Source organism: Martes martes (assembly GCF_963455335.1).
Source record: "Martes martes genome assembly, chromosome: 1".
In the NCBI taxonomy this organism is placed as follows: Eukaryota; Metazoa; Chordata; class Mammalia; order Carnivora; family Mustelidae; genus Martes; species Martes martes.
In genome coordinates, this window is record NC_137888.1 from 166,819,998 (window position 1) to 166,837,716 (window position 17,719).

At 51.3% G+C, this 17,719-nt stretch overlaps 2 protein-coding genes across 4 annotated transcripts; one reads left to right on the forward strand and one right to left on the reverse strand.

The window, feature by feature from the left end:
- Positions 1-374: 374 nt before the first annotated feature.
- Positions 375-11,191, forward strand: CAMK1 (calcium/calmodulin dependent protein kinase I). 2 transcript variants are annotated; one of them, XM_080801085.1, is made up of 12 exons: positions 375-755; positions 2,822-2,936; positions 4,912-5,043; positions 6,242-6,316; positions 6,399-6,537; positions 7,362-7,488; positions 7,583-7,658; positions 8,340-8,452; positions 9,048-9,126; positions 9,222-9,309; positions 10,657-10,774; positions 10,879-11,191. In XM_080801085.1, the coding sequence occupies exons 2-12, from the start codon at positions 2,854-2,856 to the stop codon at positions 10,959-10,961; spliced, it is 1,113 nt and encodes a 370-aa protein (XP_080657211.1). In that variant the 5' UTR covers positions 375-755; positions 2,822-2,853; the 3' UTR covers positions 10,962-11,191. The 2 variants fall into 2 exon arrangements, with proteins under 2 accessions (XP_080657211.1, XP_080657212.1); XM_080801086.1 differs by having other exon boundaries at positions 6,399-6,480; positions 10,879-11,157.
- On the reverse strand, positions 11,098-16,167 carry OGG1 (8-oxoguanine DNA glycosylase). 2 transcript variants are annotated; one of them, XM_080801104.1, is made up of 8 exons: positions 16,082-16,167; positions 15,673-15,780; positions 14,986-15,233; positions 14,289-14,468; positions 12,877-13,058; positions 11,890-12,040; positions 11,704-11,753; positions 11,098-11,418 (listed from the first exon to the last, which is right to left on the reverse strand). In XM_080801104.1, exons 2-8 carry the CDS (start codon positions 15,777-15,779, stop codon positions 11,332-11,334), a joined length of 1,005 nt encoding a protein of 334 aa, XP_080657230.1. In that variant the 5' UTR covers position 15,780; positions 16,082-16,167; the 3' UTR covers positions 11,098-11,331. The 2 variants fall into 2 exon arrangements, with proteins under 2 accessions (XP_080657230.1, XP_080657229.1); XM_080801103.1 differs by having other exon boundaries at positions 16,048-16,167.
- Positions 16,168-17,719: the final 1,552 nt, after the last annotated feature.

Sequence of the window (17,719 nt, forward strand, 5' to 3'; positions counted from 1 at the left end):
ACCACACCTATTTTGAAGGGCAGGTGCAGGGGACACCGGGTGTTTTCCTGCCTGTCAACTGGGGCCACCTCCGTATAACTGCCTCCATTATCTTCAATATCTACACTTGCTTTGCCCTTTCTCTATCCCTTCATCCCCGCAGCCCCCCTCCCCACCCCCATCAGTCTCCTGAGCCCTTTTGAGGGCCTAATTCCCTTCTGGGCAGTGAGGGAAAGGGGGGGGCGGTGAGTGGGAATAGGGAGAAAGAGCCCAAGATTCCCAAGGGAGCTCCCAGAACTGGTCTGAAACTCCCAAAGATGACTGGGTGGAACCCGCCAGACTCTGACATCACACAAACCTGGACTCGAATTCAATTTGGCCTCTGACCACTTGCTGATTTTGAATCCTTCATCTCTCAGGGCTTCAGTTGCCCCTCTGTGAAATGGGGGCCCCAGGAGAGAGGAGGGGAGGGAAGAGTCCAGAAGAGGACCTGACCTGAACTACGGGGTTCCTCCTCAACTACCGCGCCCCTTCCCCAGCCCGGGAGCGCCGCGGAGCCTCCCAGTCCCTTGTCTGTCCGCTGCAGGCTCCTCCTCCACTGACATCAGAGCCGCAGGCGGGCGGAGGGGGCCAGCAGAGCCGGAGCCGAACCCCAGGGAGAGAGCGGGCGAGCTGGCGAGTCAGGAGCGGCGCGGCGGCGGTCGGCAACCGGCAGCCAGAGCTCGGCGCCAGACACCTCGGGCCTCCCAGCCAGCCCCGCGGCGGGGCAGCCGCAGGTACAGCCCAGGGGCCCCCCAACGGTGCTCCCGGGCGCCGGGGAGGGGTGGCTAGATCCCCTCAGTCGCTGGATACCTTCCCCCAAGGATGCCAGTGGGTGCCCGGACCGGCTGGACTCTGCGTGGGCAGGGCAGGAGAGGGCCTTTCTCTCCAGCCTTGACCGGAGGCCCAGCAGGTGCCAGGCGACTGTGGGGAACCCAGAGGGTACTAGAGGAAGGTGGGAAGGGTGTGTGTGTGTGTGTGTCCGCGCGCACGCGCGCGCGAGCGCACACACACACCCACACCCACGCCTGTGCTCGGCTGGGCCTGAATATGGACGGACTTGGCGTTTGGAGCTAGAGATGTGTGGGGGCTGTGTTGGGTTGTGCTAATGTCTTAGCACAGGCATGCGGACCAGATGTGGAGTTGCAGTGTAAGGGCATCTTTATGGGTGGGGGTGTCTGGGAGTCAGTGTTTTGTTGTAAATGTGTGTCCAGGTGTTGGGCATGCTGGCATGTGGCTCAAGGGTAGTAAGAGTTGAGGCTATATGATTGTGTATTGAGGGTGTCCGAAGTTAGGTGTGTAAGGAGTTGGGGTGCGGTTTGGAGCATAGGAGTTTCTAGGGTATACAGAAACAGGATGAAGGGTATGAGTGAATCTGGGATGTCCGTACATAGGTGAGGAATGTGTGTGTGCGTGCAGATGTGTGTTTTGGAGGGGTGTGAGAGGGAACTGTGGGAGGGATGTTTGGCTGTGAGGCTGTCTGGGGGAGCGTGTGTGTGGACATGTATGCTGATGTCTGGGTGTACATGTATGATCGGGTGTTGGGGTATCTGGGTATGGAATATACCGAATCTGGGGGCAGGTATTTTGGTTCAGAGGTAGGGTGGAGATTGGTGTGTCTGGGTGTGTCTGTGGACCTGCGAGGGCTTTATTTGCCAAGCCTCCAGGTGGGGTTTAAAACTCTGCCTCTAGAACTTACCATCATGTCTCCTTTCCTAGAAGTTTCTGACTCTGGGATGGGTGGTCAGGCCCCTCCTGGGAACCAGGTCCAATCCAAGGAGTGGGATCTCACACCAGGGACTCTAGTCAGGACACCATCTTTCATCCTTCCTCAGAAGAAACAGAAAGGGAAAGTGCCTTCTTTGAGGTCACACAGCATGGTGAGCTCTGAATGGGCCCCAGTCTGACTGCCTGTTGGAGAGACAAGCTGAGAGGGGACTCATCAAAATCCTTTGCCTTCAGCTAGCTTAGCTGGACCCCATACAATCATCATTTGGGCAGAGATGGACCCAGTCCTATCCATCGCCAACCTCAGTCTCTCCATTGTCCATCTGATAAATGGGGAGAGAAAGCCCACCCTCCTGCTGACAGAGGTCTCAGTGGAGAAAGGTACAGGCCAGATCGGGGTGAGAAAAAGCCAGGAGGGGTCAGGCTGGATGGTGCAATTTCTCAGGCTTCTGGGACCCAAACAGGAGCCAGGAGGGAGAGGGGGTAATAGGAGGCCTGGGGAGCTCCAGCTGTGGCTGCTGTTGCCGTGGTAACAGTGCAGAACGAGCTATTTAAAAACGTGGCTGAGATATTGCTGGAAGCCCAGGCTGCCGGAAACCTGATTTCCGAGAGGCTGGGTGGGAGAAGAAAGAGGAAGGAGAGGAGACACCCCAGCAATTCCCAAGGTGGGGCTGAGACATTGCTGGTTCTGGGGATAGGGGGACCCTCCAGGACCATGTGCTTCTACAGTCTGCTCTGGGGTCTTCTCTGCGGTCCTCCTGGGAGTCAGTGTCAGCCTGAGTGTTTGAATTTGGAGAGGGAGAAACTGGGAGGCAGGCTGAATAAATGAATGAATGAATGACTTTGTTGAAAAAAGACTTCTGCTGCCACCTTGAAGGATTTTCCTCTAGGCATGAGGACTTTGGGAGGAACAAATGACTGGTGAATGAATGAATTTGCTGAATAACTTTGTCAAATGAATGAACCAAGGAATGAATAAATGCAGGCTGAATGACCAAATGGGGCCTCAGTTCCCCAAGTTCCAACATGGAAGGCTGGGCCTTACTGAGTCTTCTCCCTCCATTCCCCTTCTTAGGAGCCCTGGCTGTGGCCAGGGGGCAGTGGGCCATGCCGGGGGCAGTGGACAGCCCCAGCTGGAAGCAGGTGGAGGACATTAGGGACATTTACGACTTCCGTGATGTTCTGGGAACGTGAGTCTCTGGGCACATGGTGGGGCAGAGGGTGGATGGGGAGGCTGTCCCTGAGCTGGGGTGTGGGTTGGGAAGGTCCTTACTCTTGGGACTGGCTGGCTGGGGAAGCTGAATCCAGGGTGGTACTTCCTCTGGTCAGTTGATCACTGCTTCCTGTTTCCTAGAGTTCCCACCCCATGGCAGACTTGCCATGGCCCAGTCTGACCCATCTTTTCACTTCTGGCCAACAGTGGGTGGAACAGACGCTGCTCTTGGTGGCAGCTCTGGGTTCCTGTGAAGAGAACAAAGTAGGGGAGAATGAAGGGGCTCTTTTGGCCAAGAGCTGGGGGTTTTGGCCTAGGTTTAGGAACTGACACTGGGCATGGCTCTCTTCTCAGTGGTGGGAACAAAGAAATAACTCAAACCTGATCTCTGCCCCTCAAGTTGATCCTAAACATGTGAGGGAAACACACCCAGGGAAAATGACAGCAGGGTGGAGGGTGCACTTCCATTAGAGTCAGGAATGAGGACTTTGTAGAGCCCAGAATGCTGGCTTCTGCCTGGGGAAACCTTTCTGGAGAAGTGGGTATTCGAGTAAGGGACTGAAGGATAAGCAGAAATGCACTTGTCAGAGAGGGAGAAGAGCATTCCAGGCAGAAGGAAGAGCATAGGCAAAGGCTGAGAAGCAGGCTATGTGCAGAAAGAGGTTAAGAATGATACAGCTTATAATCAGATGCTGGGGGAAAAGTGGAAGAAGAGGCTGAGAAGAGAGCACAGGTCATGCAAGGCCTTGAAAGCCAAGCTATGGAGGCTCAACTTTATCTCATGAGCCATAGGAAGACATTTAAGACATTTTCACAGGCTTGCAATTCGGGATGGTTACTCTGGCCAAAGCATGGAGGATAAATTGGAGAAGGACAAGACTGGAAACCAGCAATAAAGCTACCACAGTCACTAGGTTGTTGTTGTTTTTTTTTAAGATTTTATTTATTTATTTGAGAGAGAGAGCACAAACTGGGGGAGAGGCGGAGGGAGAAGTAGGCTCCCCATGGAGCAGGGAGCCTGACATGGGGCTCGACCCCAGGAAACCGAGACCACAACCCGAGCCAAAGGTGATGCCCAGCCAACTGAACCACACAGGCACCCCCACAGTCACTAGTTATTCTGACTATTGAGATTTCACCACGAGAGATTCTTTCGACCTATGACTTCCTCTTATCCTAGAGAAAGCACAAAGTCCTAGAAAAAATACTCCAATAAATCCTCCTTATCAGTGCTCTAATGCAAATGAGTTTGTTCTTTTCTAAGAGCTTGTCGTAAAATATTGCTTCTCAAATTTCAGTGATCGTACAGATTATCTGAAGATCTTGTTAAAATGCAGATTCTGATTTAGTGGGTCTGGGGTTGAGGGCTGAGATTCTGCACTTCTAAAAAGTTCCCAAGTGATGCTGATGGTTCTTCAAGGTTATAAAAGGTGTTAAGAAACCATGACTCAAGTTGACTGTAGCAGAAAAAGAAATGAATCAATTATGTATAAATCAAAAAGCCGAGGGCATAAATGTCAGGCATGGCTGGATCCAGAGACTCACATGATGTTATCAGGAAATTGTCATCAGGAATTTCTTAGCTCTAATTTCTTTTGTGTTACCTTCATTCTCAAGCAGGCTCTTCTCAAGCAGTGGCAAAGATAACCACCATTAGCTCTAGGCTTGCATCTTACCAGCTTGGCAGGAAAGAGCAGCTCATTCTCAAAGTGCCAGGCACCTGGCTTGCATCACATGACCCAGTTACCGTGACCAGGGATAGACTACACTGATTGGCCAGACCTGGGTCATGTGACCACCGCACAGACCAGGGGGTGGAAGAGTGAAGGAGCGAGGTTTATCCCACATCCTTCTGTTCACAGGTGGTCACCTAACCCATAGGGGTATGGAGGAGGGGCTGAAGGGAACTTAAGGTTCCAGTTCCCCAGTTCATGAATACCCTCTCTCTGCAGGGGGGCCTTCTCAGAGGTAATCCTGGCAGAAGATAAGAGGACACACAAGCTGGTGGCCATCAAATGCATCGCCAAGAAGGCTCTGGAGGGCAAGGAGGGCAGCATGGAGAATGAGATCGCTGTCCTGCACAAGTGCGTGGGCCACAGGGTTTCTGCCTAGGTTGACCCTGCCTTGACTCCTCTCATTCTCTTCCTACCTCTGCTTTGGGCAAATCGTCTAACCTGTGAGCCTCAAATTGCTCACTTATAAAATGGGGTAATCTCCACTTTGTAGGACCGTTGGGAACATTAGAGATTCCTTTATTTCATGTGTCTGGTGCAGTGGCTAACGTGACAAATGTGACTGAAATGCCAGAGCTTATTTAGAGTGGTTTAATCTGTTCAGTCAGATCTAAAAGCCAATCCTTGAATGTGGCTCAAAACATATCTCAACTGATGCTATCATAGACCTACCTCCAGTTCCCCCCATATATTAAAGCCACTCCAGAAGTTTAAAAATGCCTGTCTCACGACCCCCTGACTAAATAACCAACTGGTCTATGATTTGCTCACCCTGATGTGAAACCTGCTGCCCTCACTGGAAAGCTTATAGAGAATCTTCACTTCCATCCTCTCCCCTGAGCTTTCCAACCACGGTGGGCAGGGATGAAATGATGAGTTCCACTACTGGGTGGGGGAGGGGGACTGAGGCCCAGAGAGGGTAAGGGATTTGCCCAAGGTCACACAGCAACTTTGTGGCAGAGCCATGGCTTCTGTCAAGCTCAGTCACCATCATTGGTTCATTTACCAAGCATTCACCGTGTACCAGGCATTGTGCCAAGATTCTTTCTTATATTTTTTCATGTGATTCTTAGCCCAACTCTTTGAGATCATTGGCTTCATATTAGAGATGAGGAACCTGAGGCTTAATATTCAGTGAATAAGTGAGCACTTACTCTACACCAGGTGTGGCAGGAACAATGGTAAGATAAAGCCCCTGGTTTCCCAGGTGTTCTGGTGGCAGAGGCTGACAGACTTATAAACACAAAAACATTTTAAAATTGTGTATTGAACAGTGCTGAGAGGTAAAAATATTTGTCCCCAAACAGCATACACTAGAGGCAGGTCAGACCCAGCCTGATGGGTCCAAGGTCAGGACCCAGTGTTTGTTTATCTCTGTGCTCGCCTACCTTCCATTCTATCATAATAAATTGTGGTAAATCGGCTTTTCCTTTTGGGACCCAGAACTCTGGTTTGTCCTGCCCAGGTCTGCAGTGGTGGTCCTTCAAGGTGAGGGGAGGAAAGTAGCTGAGCTGTCCTCAGCTCTGAACTATCTCATTTCTCCTTTCAGGATCAAGCACCCCAACATTGTAGCCCTGAATGACATCTATGAGAGTGGGGGTCACCTCTACCTCATCATGCAGCTGTGAGTGGCTTCACCCCTTGCTCACACCTCTCCCTGATGCCCCTAGCCTCTGTGGCCAGACTGCCCTGTCTCCCGGCTGCAGGGTGTCCGGCGGGGAGCTGTTTGACCGCATTGTGGAGAAAGGCTTCTACACAGAGCGGGACGCCAGCCGCCTCATCTTCCAGGTGCTGGATGCCGTCAAGTACCTACATGATCTGGGCATTGTACACCGAGACCTCAAGGTGGGCTGGGAGGGTGTGTGGTGAGCTGCGGTGCCAGGTGGGGCCTCCACAAACCCCTCACTGTACAGCCTGGGGCAACTCTTAGCCCTTCCCCGAGCTCTGGCCTCCCATCTGCAAAATATACCCAGTAAACCCTAAACTGCCTCCTCCCCTTCCCCTTCCAGTCTGGACACTCAAATGGATACAGAGGTGAATGGTGCTGGTATTTAATCCATAAACATCTAGGTCTTTTTCTCATAATAAAAGCCCCCTTGCTCTTTGTGGAAAACTTAGAGGGGACAGCAAAACATGAAGAAGGAAGCCAGAAACCCCTGAAATCCTACACCTCAGAGACTATAATGGATTCACATTTTGTACTACAACTCCTTCGGTCTAGAAAAGCACTGGGGTGAGACAGATCTGGGCTTGAATTCTGTCCCTAGGTTCTCAGGCAAGTCACTTTGCCTCTCAAGCCATCAGTTTTCTCATCTATAAAGTGGGATTTTTCAGACTGGCCTGACAGGCATGTGGTAAGGATAAAATGAAATCAAGCATTAGCACAGGATCTGGCACACTGTAGGTGCTCAAAAATTCTTTAGGGCTTCACAATATAAACGTGAGTTTATAGAAAATTCCCTCTCACATTCCCAAGGCCCTTGTCCTTTCTGGTACTTTTAACCTCCTTAAGAACTTCCGTGAGTTTCATGTGCCTTCAACCAAGATGGCAGCCGTGAGGCCCAGGGGCTTTCGTGAGGCTCAGTTTCTGAGAGGTGGTGCTTGGGGAGGCAGAAGGTTCTGCCAGCCTCTGGCTATCTCTGCCTCTTCCTTTCCCTCCCCCTTCCAAGCCAGAGAATCTGTTGTACTACAGCCTGGATGAAGACTCCAAGATCATGATCTCCGATTTTGGTCTCTCCAAGATGGAGGACCCTGGCAGTGTGCTCTCCACAGCCTGTGGAACCCCAGGATATGTGGGTATGGAGCATCCTGGGCTGGGGCCATGGGTAGGGGAGGAATTGACAGCTGCGGGGCAGAGATTTGTCACCACCATGTCCCTTTCCCTCCATAGCCCCTGAGGTCCTGGCCCAGAAGCCCTACAGCAAGGCCGTGGATTGCTGGTCCATTGGGGTCATCGCCTACATTCTGTGAGTGGGGGCTTGGCCCTTGGGGCATGTGGCTCCAGCGTTCTCCTCTCCCCTACTTTGCTCTCTTCCTCCTCCCTCCTATTTCTTCCTTCCTGCCATCCATGTTAATATCTACCAACTAATGAGTAAGATTACTTCATTCAATATGTGCCATGTTTCTGGCACTATGCTAAGCACTGGGGATTTAGCAGAGAACAACACAAAATGCCTGCCCTGAGGGAGCAAAAACTCTAGTAGGGGAGACAGATAATAAACAAGTAAATAAATCCATAAAATAATGTCGGGTAGTAAACAACTATGAAGAAAAATCATGCAGGGTAGGGAGAAGGGGATGGATGCCATTTTAGATAAGGAGGTCAGGAAAGTCCTTTCTTAGGTGACATTTGAATAGCCTTCTAAATGAAGTGAGGGAGCCAGACATTTGAGGTGTGGGGGAAGAATGGTTTAGGCAGAAGGAACAGCAAGTGTAAAGGCCCTGAGGAAGGAAAGATGGTAGCAAATTAAGAAACAGAAAGGCTGGACAGGAATGAAAAAAATCAGAGAGGGGCAAATTTCCCCTCTTTGTAAAAGGGGGAACTCCTTCCTGTGGGTGCTGCCTGACCCGAGACTGCCCCAAAGCTCCATCCTGGAGCCAATGGGTGCACTGAAAGTGGATATGAGGATGAGTTTCTCCCTGCCCAGGCTCTGCGGTTATCCCCCCTTCTATGACGAGAATGATGCCAAACTCTTTGAACAGATTTTGAAGGCCGAGTACGAGTTTGACTCTCCTTACTGGGACGACATCTCTGACTCTGGTATTTGAGGCTTTGCCTTCTTCCCCTGGGCCCTACCTCTGGTGCCTTTCACATCTGCTTTGGGGTCTCTTCACTGCCTGCCTGTGGTCAGATTTCCCAGCCCCAAACTAAGAGCTGTCTTTAAGATCAGACACCCCACCCCAGGTGCTTCCCTCTGCCTGGTCCCTGGTCTGAGAAGCTTGGAGGCATGCGTTCATTCAGCCTTCAAAAATAGCATTTTTGAAAATACCTCATCCATTGAGTTCCTATCACCTAAAACACCATCATAAAGGTTTTCATCTGTCCTTTTGTGCCTCCTATTAGGAGGCAAACCTGTGAAGCCATGATCAGTCACTTCTACATCAGTGTGAATACACTGAGTAGAATCTTCTTTAAGAACAAGTTTTTCATAAGGGAAAAAGGAGAGAGCTGGAAGGCTGCGGTGGGCGGGGGGCTTAGAGAAAGAGTACAGGTGGGGTTGGGTGGTGCATGGACAGATCTGGTCTCTTGTCTTGCTGAAATGCCAAGCCAGACCTGAGGGGGTGGGCTTTGTCTTGGGGGTGTCCACAGGCACCACCATGCTGTTTTTGTCTTTGCTCTTGTCTTGGGGGCTCAGCCAAAGATTTCATCCGACACTTGATGGAGAAAGATCCAGAAAAGAGGTTCACCTGTGAACAAGCCTTGCAGCACCCGTGGTGAGAGCTCCCACAAGCTGCAAGCTGGGGTGGGGTCTGGGGGTCTCAAGCCTGCCTCTGCCTTCACAGACAACCCTCCACACACCCCATCCTAGGATTGCAGGAGATACGGCTCTAGATAAGAATATTCACCAGTCGGTGAGTGAGCAGATCAAGAAGAACTTTGCCAAGAGCAAATGGAAGGTGAGCGCACATTCCTAATCCTGGATCCCAGCCTCCCCAGGCCTCCTCCCCAGGCCTCCTCCCCACCCTACTCCAGACCTCAGATCCCATAGCACCTAGCATCAAGTCAAGCACACAGTAACTGCTCAGGGATGCTTACTAAAGAAACTCATTCATTCGTTCACTCATTCATTCAATGCTCCCTGACACCTACTCTATCCCAGTGAGAGGCCCTGACCTCCAGGTCTAGAGGGAGAACAGTGTAACTCTTAGGGACACCTGCTCCAATCTATGGGGTTCTAGAAGGGGCGCAGGGGTGCTGATGGCCTGACAGACCTATCAGACTCAACAGCTGAGTAGGAATTAGCCAGGTACAGCAGAATCATGTCTGAGGCAGAGGGAACTGGCATACTGAGGGCCACGGGCAAGAGAGAGAATGTGGCCATTCAGGGAAGTGCAAGTGTTCAGTAAGCCCGGATGGACTCCAGGGGCTGTGGGAGCAGGAGCCCAGGTTGGAAATGCCACACTAGAGAACAGACTCAGCCCTGGATACTGGGGAAGCCCCAGAAGGATTTTCAGCAGTAACGTGCCTTCCAGAAAGGGCTCTTAGGGTGCGGAGAGGGGTATGGACTCACGGCTGGGAGGCCGCAGCAGAGATGTGGGCAGGAGATGGTGAGGGCTTGGACCAGAGAACAGGGGATGGCTCAGGAGTCCTTTAGGAGGTAGAACTGACAAGAAGTGATGGTAGAAGAGATGTCAGCAGAGAGAGATGTTAAGGGCTGGCCCAATATTTCGGTTGGGGAAATGGTGAATGGTGGTACTATCACTGAGATGGGGATCCCAAGCATATACACTTGTCTTGGTGGGGGATGATTTTGGTTTTGGACATGGTGATATGAGGGATGTGCAGAACACCTTTGTGGGAGAATGATACACACACATGTGGGCAAGTTATTCAACCTCCTTCTGCCTCAGTTTTCTCCTGTAGTAATGGTGACACTAACAGTGCTCACCTCAAAGACCTTTGTGAAGATTAAATGAATTGCTAAATAAAGTGCTTAGAACAGTGCCTGACACATAATGCTATATTAAGTGTTTGCAATGATGTGAATAGAAATTAATTATACATACAGTGTTATATATACTTGTTCACATATACACATTTGATATATATGCACGTATGTCTGCATAAATATATAATATGGCTGGGTGTCATTTAATCAAGTCCTGTAGAGGTTTCAGGGGCTTTAGGCGATCAACCAGTAACAACTGAATGAAAATAACAAAACCACTGCAAGAATCCCACCACTAGACCCTGTCACATGATATCCCACTCTCAGAAGTCCCTTCTCCTCCTTCTCCCCACAGCAAGCGTTCAATGCCACGGCCGTGGTGCGGCACATGAGGAAGCTCCAGCTGGGCACCAGCCAGGAGGGGCAGGGACCAACAGCGAGCCACGGGGAGCTGCTGACACCGGCAGCTGGGGGTGAGGACCTGTCCTCTGTGGAAGGGCGTGAGTGGTCCATGAAGAGGCAGCCAGGCTGGAGTAATGGTCTGCTATGGCCAACTCGGTTCTCTCTCCCCACGTAGGGCCTGCGGCTGGCTGCTGCTGTCGAGACGGCTGTGTGGAGCCAGGCCCGGAACTGTCCCCTACATTGCCCCCACAGCTCTAGGGCCCCAAATCCGGGGTCCAAACCCCTTGTGTGGGAGGCATTGGGGCAGCCTGCTCCCCTTCCCTCCCTGAATTGGAGAGTTACCCTGCCCTGCCACCTCCCCACCCCTTCCCCTATCACTCCTCCACTGCATTTTCCATACAAATGTTTCTATTTTATTGTTCTTTCTTGTAATAAAGGGAAGAGATAAAAACGTAGGTAGCTCTGTCTCTCCAGATAATCCCCACCCCACATTGTTGTGCAAATTACTGAATCTCAGAGTACCTGGCCCCTGAGGTAGTTGCAGGAAGCCCCCTTCCCAATGCAAGACTGGATGGGAGACAGTAGTGGGGAAAACTACTTGGGAACCCCCTTGTCCAGTGCCCCCCACCTAGACTTCTGGGTCTGTAGATCTCCTGCGCTTTGCTGGTGGCTCCTGGGCTCGGTGGGGTTGGCGCAGGTCAGCACTGAACAGTACCTGGGGGCAGCGGGAAGGTCACTCTGGGGGGTCAGGGTACATGGAGTCAGGGCTGGTGGGGCTGGTGGCAGTGTGGAGAGGTATAAGAGTTCACGGGGAGCAGGGTCAGGGCAAGGGGCACCCACTGGAATCAGGGCTGGGCTGGGTGAAGAGTCCTGTAGGATCACCTGGAATGGCGGTGGTGGTGGAGGAATCCACTGGGTCAGGACTTGGGTGAGGGTCGGGGAGAGTCCTAAGGGGTCTGGGCCAGAGGAGAAGGAGGAGGGGAAGCTACAGTACACTTACTGCTTGGGCCCAGCCAGCATAAGGTCCCCACAGGTTCCGGAAAAAGTTTCCTATGCCAGAAGTGATAAGGTGAAATTAACTGGCCCTCCTATTCCCTGTCCACAGGAGAGGGATTTTATGGAGAGGTGGGAAAAGTTTCTACCACCTCAGCCCACTACCGGCTCCAGCATCCCCCTCTCTCCTTACCCAGTTCTTTGTTAGCCTGGGGGCTTGGACCCTTGGCCTGAGATGTGGTGGGGTGCCAGCTATAGTCACGCTGGGCGATCTGCCACATGTGGACATCTACAGGCACAGCCTGGGGCTTGTCTAGAGCCATCAAGCAGATGCAGTCAGCCACCTTTGAAAGAAAAAGAGTGAGCCACAGAGGAGGAAGGGCAGGATCCAGCCAGTAGTCTGCTTCTGGTCCCAAAGCTGGCTATTTTCTTCTCCACTCTGAGGTTACTATTATTTTCTATTCTCCATCAATATACACCTTCTTGTAATAACTTTAAAAATAGCTATGATGAGATTTCTACTGCATGAACATCTATGTGGGCCAGCTTCTCATCATAACCTGGGAAGAAGGGAGTACTCTATCCATTCTGTAAACAAGAGAACTGAGGTTCAGAAAGGTAAAATGACTTGGCCAAGATTACACGGCTAGGTAGAGGCAGAGCCAAGATTTACTGTTAGGCTGAAGTTCAGAGCCCATTAAAAAAAGAGTTTTAAACAAAAATCCATTTTTTTTTAAACTACAGAGAAGTATAAAGAAGAAAACAATAAATGCTCAATCCCCAATCATTTACTGCTAGCAAACCTTGTTGATATTAAACAAAAACTTTTATGAGTACATATAATTTCAAGATAAGAACAACATGAAAAGGAGAAGCATCCTTCCATTTGTCTTCCCAAAGATAATCACTATTAAGTTTCCCGTGGTTCCTTCTGGAAATTTTTGCATACATAGAGCAGTGTTTATGGGCACCTGAACAGATAGCCTTTTGGAAAAAAAGCACTCAAGGGACCACATCCTTTATACCTCTTCTGCACTTTGCATTTTCCCTAATAAAACATCTGCATGTACCCTTTCTCCTCTTGCTGTGCATGCACCCAGCTCTGAGGCCTGCCTTGTCTCCTTCCCTGCTACTCTATGCATGGGTGGTGAGGGTAGCTCCTATTCCCCTGGGACCTCACCTTGGTGCCCACCCCGGGCAAGGTGCAGAGGGCCTTGTGGGTCTCCTCGTAGGGGGCCTTGCGCAGCTGCTGCAGCCAGGGCAGCCCGCCCTGTTCTTCTAGGATGGCTCGGGCACTGGCACTCACGTAGCGGGCACGGTACCCCAGGCCCAGCTTCCTGAGCTGCACCTCTACCTCTGGCCCTGTTGGGGGTTGGGGAGAGTAGGGGTCAGGCATCTTCAAATACTTCCTGTCTTCAACCTAGTGTGTGAGCTCTCTGCCCCAGAGGAATGCTTTCCCTAAGCACCCCTCTCCCACCTCATCGCCCTTTGGGAGACCCCAGGGCACTTGCTTATACAAAGGTAAGGGTAAAAGCCTGGGTTCTGCCCCTCTACAAATGTTTTCTGAGCACCTACTACCCAGTATTGGGCACTGGAGCAGGGACTGAGAAGGACTTGCTGCTGTGGAGGAACTCCCCAGGTGAGTTCTTTAACCTTTCCAAAGTGCACTCACACCTATGATCTCAAATAATAACCATAATAACAATAGCTTCTATTATCAAGTGCTGGGCATCAGGTGCAGGCAAAGTGCTTTAGGTACTTTACCATGCTTTTCTCAAGGACCCTGATGACAGTACTCTTATTTAGATAATAACTGGCTCAAGAAAGGACATGCTGGAAATGGGATCTTGCACCCAGGTCTGGGAAATCAAATCCTGTGCTCTTAGACCATTAGATCACCCTGCCTCATGAATGCTTTATTCACTACTCAAACCCTTCTAGATAGAAACTCTTATTCCCATCCTACAAACAAGAGAAGCTTGGATAGGTAAATGAATGCTTTTGGTCTTATGACTACTAAACTGGAAACTGAGAACTGAGACAAAATTGCTGGGTTTGCTGTAGAGATGGGAACTTAGATTTTTTGCACAATTCTTGTATGTCAAACAACTGACCTAGGTGCAGTATGTGTATTTCTCTACTCACTCTTGTGGCAACTCTGATAGGTAGGTGCCTATCCTGTTCTACAGATGAAAACACTGACATAGAAAGACTGAATAACGCACTCGAGGTCATATAGCTAGACATCAAGTGCCAAAGGCAGAATTCAGACCTAGGCAGTCTGTCTCCACAATGAGTGCTCTTAACGCCAAAGTACTGTATACTATATATAGTTGTGGGGTTTTGTTTTTTGGGTTTTTTTGATGAAGCGTTGAACCCCTGGGGTACAAAGCAAAGACTAGTGAGGTGTTGATATTTCAGGGACAGACGGGAAGGATTTGATGGAGTGGATCAGACTAGGCAAGGTGGTTCTGGAAGAGGACAGTGTTTGAGAAGGCAGAAAGCTTTGAGATGGAAGATGGCGACCACGGGAGAACTGAAGAGACTCTGAAAGCTATTGGAGGATCTGAGGGCAGGGACCCATCTACTCACCAGCCAGGGCCTGCAGGCTAGGGAAGCCATGGTAGGTGACATCATCAAGCTGGATGAGCCGAGGTCCAAAGGCCTCGCAGAGTCGTTCTACCATGCCAGTTATGCGAGCAATGTTGTTGTTGGAGGAACAGATGAAGGAGAAAAGGCACTCGATGGGGTCCTGTTGCAGGAGTCGCACACCTGAGGAAAGGGAGGGAATAGGATACAGACCTGCTGTCAGGAGTGGCCTCTTCCCACCCTTAGATCCTAGGCACCGAAGATCTAGAAGGATCCCAGGGGAATGAGGGACAGCATTGTTAGAGCAACACCAGAGCTCTCATTCCTCACATCATCTGTGAGGTCTGGACTAACATTACATTCCACAGATGGGGATTTGCGTCTGTTTTGTTCACTGCTATATCCCCAGTCACATAGCAGATGCTATGTAAATATTTACAGAATGAATGATGTCACCTGCCCCAAGTCACACAGCCAGGATTTGGCTCAATATCCTTGTCACTACACTGTGGTAAGCAGCAGAACAATAATAGTAATAATAATTACTATGTGTCAGGCACTACTGTAAGCAAAGCTTTACACATACATACTAGCTCCTTTAATCCTTGTAAAATTCTATGAGGTGGATATAACCCCCATTTTATAGATGGTGAAACTGTGTAATTTAACCAAATTACAAGAACTCCAACACTGAACTCACCTTGGAATTTCTGAGCCACCTCTTGAAAGTGGGGGTCCACGGAACTCCAATGGTGATAAAGTTGAGCCAGGCTGACATCCAGCTGGAAGTACTCGTACACAGTCTTTAGCTCTTCTGGTGTGGGCCTGCCAACCCATCCCTTGTTGCCTCGGTACACAGTACAGTAGAGCTGCTCCTCAGTCTGAGTCAGTGTCCATACCTGGTTCGCCAGCACGCCAGTCCAATGCGCCGGGTTTTGTTCCCTCCACCTGAGTCCCCAGGCACACAGCAGCCCCGGTACTCAATTTTCCTTCTTGCACCCTTTGGGGCCCTCCTATTCTACAACAGCTTCATACACAAAACTGACTTAGGAAATGCAGTCATTTGATCGTCACAACACTGCACTGGCTTTTCCTTTTTTTTTTTTTAATTAGGCTCCATATCCAGCGTGGAGCCCAGCGCGGGGTTTGAACTCACGATCCTGAGCTCAAGACCTGAGCAGAGATCAAGAGTCGGATACTCAACCGACGCGGCCACCCAGGTGCCCCTGCACTCGTTTTTTACCTCCACTTTAGAAAGGAGGTAAACAGGCTCACCACCCGTGCCTCAGTTTCCTCTTTTGTACCCTGAGGTTTCTTCCATCACCCCCAACATTCCTTTACACTCCAGACCTGCAGTGTCGAGGGTTCAGGAGTCAGGGTCACTCACCGGAAAGACTGTCCGGAAGCCAGAACCAGGTCCAGGCGCAGCTCCGAGCGTGGACAGGGGATGGAGGCCCACAGTGCCGGGGAAGAAGCTAGTGTTCGATGTCCCATGCTGCGTAGCATAAGTGAGCGAACTCACAATTCCACGCCGGTCTCCTCCTCACAATGGCCCCGCCCACTCGGTACCAGCTCTCCCGCGACCAAAAGACCGCGCCCACACCCGCTACACGCTCCTTAAGACCTCGCCCACCAAGCCCATGCTCCCAAGTTTACTTAGGGCCCTCCCAGTTTCTTTTAATTCCTCCACTCCCCGTAGGTCCCGCCCCTTACGGTCCGCCAGGGACCCCCCCCCCCCCAACCCTCCGCCCTTCCTCCTTACGTATCCTCCCCGGCCCCCGCCTCCTGGCGCGCACCAAGGTCCTCCAGGCAGCCGCGACACATTGGGAAGCGCGCGCAAACGCACTCTTCCGGCTTCTCAAGAGGCCGACCTCACTCTCCCCGGAAGTAGGACTCAGGCCTGGCTTATTGGATCTGGAGGTAGCCAATCCGCGGAGAAGTAAGAGGTGCCAATGAGAACAGGGTGTGGTGGTGGGTGGGCGGGCCGAGGCGCCGCAGCGGTTGGCGCGCGCTGGGCTCGCTGCCCGCTCTTGGCCTTCGCTCTGGGGGTGTCTGCGCTCGGCACGCCAGGGTGTCCAATCCCCGCGCCCCGCGGACCGGTCGCACAATGCGCCCTCGGGCCCCATCCTCACGGCCAGATCTCCTCAGAGCCCCGTGGTTTCTCAGGCTTGCCCGCCCGCAGAGCCAAATCCTGTCCCTCACCGTCCTCAGAAAGCCTTTCTCCACCGAGCTTCTCCAGTCAGATATTCGCTCTCTTGACCGAGAATCGGACCCGAACACAGCTCGGGCCTCTGCGAGGCCCCGTGAGGCGTCTCCACAGCGTCTGTCGCCTGCGGATTCTGTCTTCCCACTCGCCGTCTGGGCCGCTCCCCTCCAAAAGGCCTCACGGAGCCTCGACTCCGCAGGCCTCCCCACAGACTTCACTCCGTCCGAGGCCGGGCTCCTCTGACTGCTGCGCCTCCCAGCTGCTCCCTTCAGTCTCGGAGCATTCCTTCAGCAGCACGCCATCATCTCACACCCGTGCCCAGTGGGGCCTGTGGCCCTCAGGTGGCGTGTCTGCCTCGCCCAGTTTCCAGGGCTGGCTGCCTGGGCCGAGGAAAAATGTTTTAAGTCATTTCTTCCCTTGCAGAGGAAGACCTGACTGAGCAAGGAGCTAGGAGGAACTTTTATCTGGGCCACTTGTTCACCTTTTAGCGCAGTGATTGGGAGTTACTTTGAGTGAATAGACTGCAGATTCCTCAAGGGCAAGACTTGCAGCTGACTTCTGTGTGTCCCACCCACAGTACCTAATAGGGAGCACCTGAAGCGCGGTTATCATCAAATGGTATTTTTGTCTGCTCCACTCCTCAACAGCTGCAGCGCCCTTGGGCAACTACCGCCTGTGCCTGTCTCCTCTCTAGGCAGTCCAGCCCACAGGTGCCTAGCACTTGGAAGGCATTCCTTCAATAACTGAATCTGTAAAGGGGGTGCCAAGGTTGAGAATGAGTGAAGAACAATCCTCTACAGGCCTGCTCTGGGTGAGGGTCACAGCTGAAGTGACTCTGAAACACTTGGGACTATTGTACTGACAAAAGACTTGAAGTATCTGAAGTACTCTGAAACACTTGGGACTATTGTACTGACAAAAGACTTGAAGTATCTGAAGTTCATGAAGGGATGGGCAGTACAGACTCTTCCTCCAACAGTTCATACTGGTTAAAGAGCCAGCTTGGCAGACAAATAACCTGAGTTCAAATTCTAGCTCTGCGACCTCCTAGTTGTGGAAATTTAGGCAAGTTATTTAATTTTTCTTAACCTTAGTGTCTTTGTGGAGATAAACACCCTATTATTAACTTGCCTCAGAGTTACTGCAAAGATTACATGAAAGTATGTATCTAAAAATGCTTAGAACAAGGCCTGCCACTCAGTTAAGTGCCTCGGAAATGGGAGCTGTT

What these genes read in the sequence shown, in the direction of transcription:
- OGG1 (XM_080801103.1), bottom strand. Translation starts at nt 16,109, where the DNA reads ATGTGTCGCGGCTGCCTGGAGGACCTTGGTGCGCGCCAGGAGGCGGGG. An exon ending in GCTTCCGGACAGTCTTTCCG is followed by an intron (nt 15,234 to 15,672) that starts GTGAGTGACCCT and finishes CTGGGGACTCAG; the next exon opens with GTGGAGGGAACAAAACCCGG. An exon ending in TAGCCTGCAGGCCCTGGCTG is followed by an intron (nt 13,059 to 14,288) that starts GTGAGTAGATGG and finishes AACCCCCAACAG; the next exon opens with GGCCAGAGGTAGAGGTGCAG.
- CAMK1 (XM_080801085.1), top strand. Translation starts at nt 2,854, where the DNA reads ATGCCGGGGGCAGTGGACAGCCCCAGCTGGAAGCAGGTGGAGGACATT. An exon ending in CTCTACCTCATCATGCAGCT is followed by an intron (nt 6,317 to 6,398) that starts GTGAGTGGCTTC and finishes TCCCGGCTGCAG; the next exon opens with GGTGTCCGGCGGGGAGCTGT. An exon ending in GGGGTCATCGCCTACATTCT is followed by an intron (nt 7,659 to 8,339) that starts GTGAGTGGGGGC and finishes CTCCCTGCCCAG; the next exon opens with GCTCTGCGGTTATCCCCCCT.